Source organism: Phanerochaete carnosa (genome assembly GCF_000300595.1).
Source record: "Phanerochaete carnosa HHB-10118-sp unplaced genomic scaffold PHACAscaffold_822, whole genome shotgun sequence".
NCBI classification, from domain to species: Eukaryota; Fungi; Basidiomycota; class Agaricomycetes; order Polyporales; family Phanerochaetaceae; genus Phanerochaete; species Phanerochaete carnosa.
Window position 1 is genome coordinate 1 of NW_006768449.1, and position 2,448 is coordinate 2,448.

General features: G+C 51.1%; 1 protein-coding gene across 1 annotated transcript; it reads right to left on the reverse strand.

The window, feature by feature from the left end:
• Nucleotides 1–14: 14 nt before the first annotated feature.
• PHACADRAFT_214902 (uncharacterized protein) lies at nucleotides 15–2,321 on the reverse strand (the record flags this gene model as incomplete). Its single annotated transcript, XM_007403167.1, has 11 exons — nucleotides 1,913–2,321; nucleotides 1,643–1,859; nucleotides 1,567–1,592; nucleotides 1,447–1,517; nucleotides 1,082–1,399; nucleotides 1,009–1,032; nucleotides 827–954; nucleotides 383–774; nucleotides 301–327; nucleotides 235–241; nucleotides 15–178 (listed from the first exon to the last, which is right to left on the reverse strand). Exons 1-11 carry the CDS (start codon nucleotides 2,225–2,227, stop codon nucleotides 15–17), a joined length of 1,689 nt encoding a protein of 562 aa, XP_007403229.1. The 5' UTR covers nucleotides 2,228–2,321.
• Between the last annotated feature and the right edge of the window lie 127 nt (nucleotides 2,322–2,448).

The window sequence follows — 2,448 nt, forward strand, 5'->3', positions numbered from 1 at the left end:
GGCAGGAAAGTCAATTAGTAGGAAGATATTAGACGGGATGACCAACGTGCCTGCGGTGTCATGGCCTTCCATTTGCGGTCTCTGTGTCGATTGATCTCACGATAGAACAACCATGTCAGAAGATACAAAATAATGTTCATGACGGCGATGCCTATGAGCGCGCGATTACCACGCTTGTCTAAGCCCCGGATCAGCACCGGCGACAACACACCACACAGCGGTAAAATGGCGTACAGAGGGGCTGCGGGATGAAACAAATATGAGTGTGAATGAGACAGCGCAGACGTTTGAGCGGCTAACCTGGTCATCAGTGCGGTAGATATTCGCCTGAGCACATGGGTCGTCAGGTAATGTGGAGCGTCCGAACGACGGAAAATCTCACCGCTACAACACCACCGGCTTGCACGAACATGTTGTACACCGACGCAGACACCGTACGACCTTGAACGCTGTACGAGTTGGTCGAGGCCCATGCAACCTGGACGGGATGTACGTAGGGGTACGCGATGATGAGACTGACAACGGCAAAGTACACCCATTGAGAAGTATGCTCGTTGAACGAATACAAGATGATGAGCAACGGGAGCGCCCATAACTGCAGTGTGAGCATGGAGATCGTGCGACTGTCGATGAGCTCGCTGAGGTAGCAGAAAACGAGGAGAAGGACGATGCCCAGCGCTGTGGACGGGATAGAAAGTAAATTGGATTGTGTCGTGTTGAAACCGAGGTTGCGAAGAGATAATGTTAGATAGGTCTGCGGAGGAGTGACTGGGACTGGAGGTCTATATGTCAGTTAATGTAATATGGTACAGCGCGATGAGCATACCGAGGAAGGTCAGTCCAAGAATGTATAGCGGCCACATCCGCCAATCCTTGAGACAACTCCAAATCATCTTGATGCTCAGGCCTTGGCGATTGTGCATGCCAGACTTAGAAGGATCGTCGCGCAGGACTCTATTGGATAATGTTAATGCCAAAGTAAGCTAAATCAAACGAACGGTGACAAACCTGTTGACCATGATCTTCTCTTCCCTTTATAGTAATGAGCACCCGTATCCTCAAGATACCGACTGCTACATACCGCTCGGTGAACCAGCCCTTCGGACGGCACCAGGCTTTCGTTTGCGTAGGACCTGGAGGCATCATCACGAATGAGAACAACCCGACGAGACAAGTCAACACGCCCTCGATGAGGAACAGATATCTCCATCCAGCAACGTCGTTATGTCCACGCAGCTTGAGAATGCCTGTTGCAAGGAAGGCTCCGACAATCTGGTCCGCGTAGTTCGATACCCAGAACCAAGCGAGACGGATAGGCAGTTCGTTCTTGGTGTAAAAGTAGGAAAGATAGAGGATGACGTCAGGAATGAAACCACCCTGAAGAAAGCCGAGAAGACATCTATAGCTATGATCAGCTTTGCTGAGGAGCACTGCTGAAGAGCATACCTTGTCAACAAAAAGCTTCCCCGTCCGCTCAGCCAATATTGACTGAAAGAGACGATGCTCCAAAGGAACATCTGCTTCCAACATCAGCAGGTTGCCATATCATAATGCAAAATCACATACTTGGCTTGGTATCCAACGGTCAGGCCCTGGAGCGAGACATCAGAGATGTCGAGGATTGTAGATATGGATCACTCACCGATACGCTTGGACAACAGCTGGGAGGGCAGCTCGGCAACCAAGAAGCAGACTTTGAACAGAGTATTACCGAGGTTGAAGTCGTCGGTGGTCATGTGGAGATCGTTCAGGAAGTTGTCAGTGTTGGCCTGAGAGATGTTGGTACGATCCAAGTCCAGGCAGAAGAACATCAGCCATGCCCAAATCATGATCTTGAAGTCGATCTTTCTGACGAGTTTCTATGGTTTGTTATAAGTATGCGCGCAAGTTTCAGGCCATAATATAGACTCACAAACTCCTCTGCCCACGTCCACCGGAAGAGGGGGTCGAAACGATGAGCATTCTCCCACTGCAGCGGCGGGCGGTAGATCTCGAGGGTGACGGGGTCATCAAAGACAGAAGGCTGGGTAGCAATGTCCTCTGGGTTCCGCTTTTTGCGCGTCCAGAAAGGCCGCTTGCCATCTTTGTCGGAGACGGACTCACCAAGCGGTGGTGCCTCGACGACACTGTAGGTCGAATCTTCACGCTTGCTGTCCGAGTCCTCGTCTGAGACGTCATCGCGCTTCTCGCTCAGACGGAGTGGAAGTGTCGGCAGGACGGTAGTCATCCTGTTAGTCTGAGGCTGCCTTTACTTACAACAAGGGAGAAATACGACGGGGGTGTCGTGAACCCACACGTTAGCCCTCGTGGAGCGTTTTGCGCTTTATAGAGCCATCTATGCTTCGAGAGTGCCGATGAGAAAAATAACTATGGATAGCCGGTCAATGCGGAAGGCACCTCAAGAACCACTTGCCGCTTCAGGCTTTACAGTCCACCGCGATAAAGAAC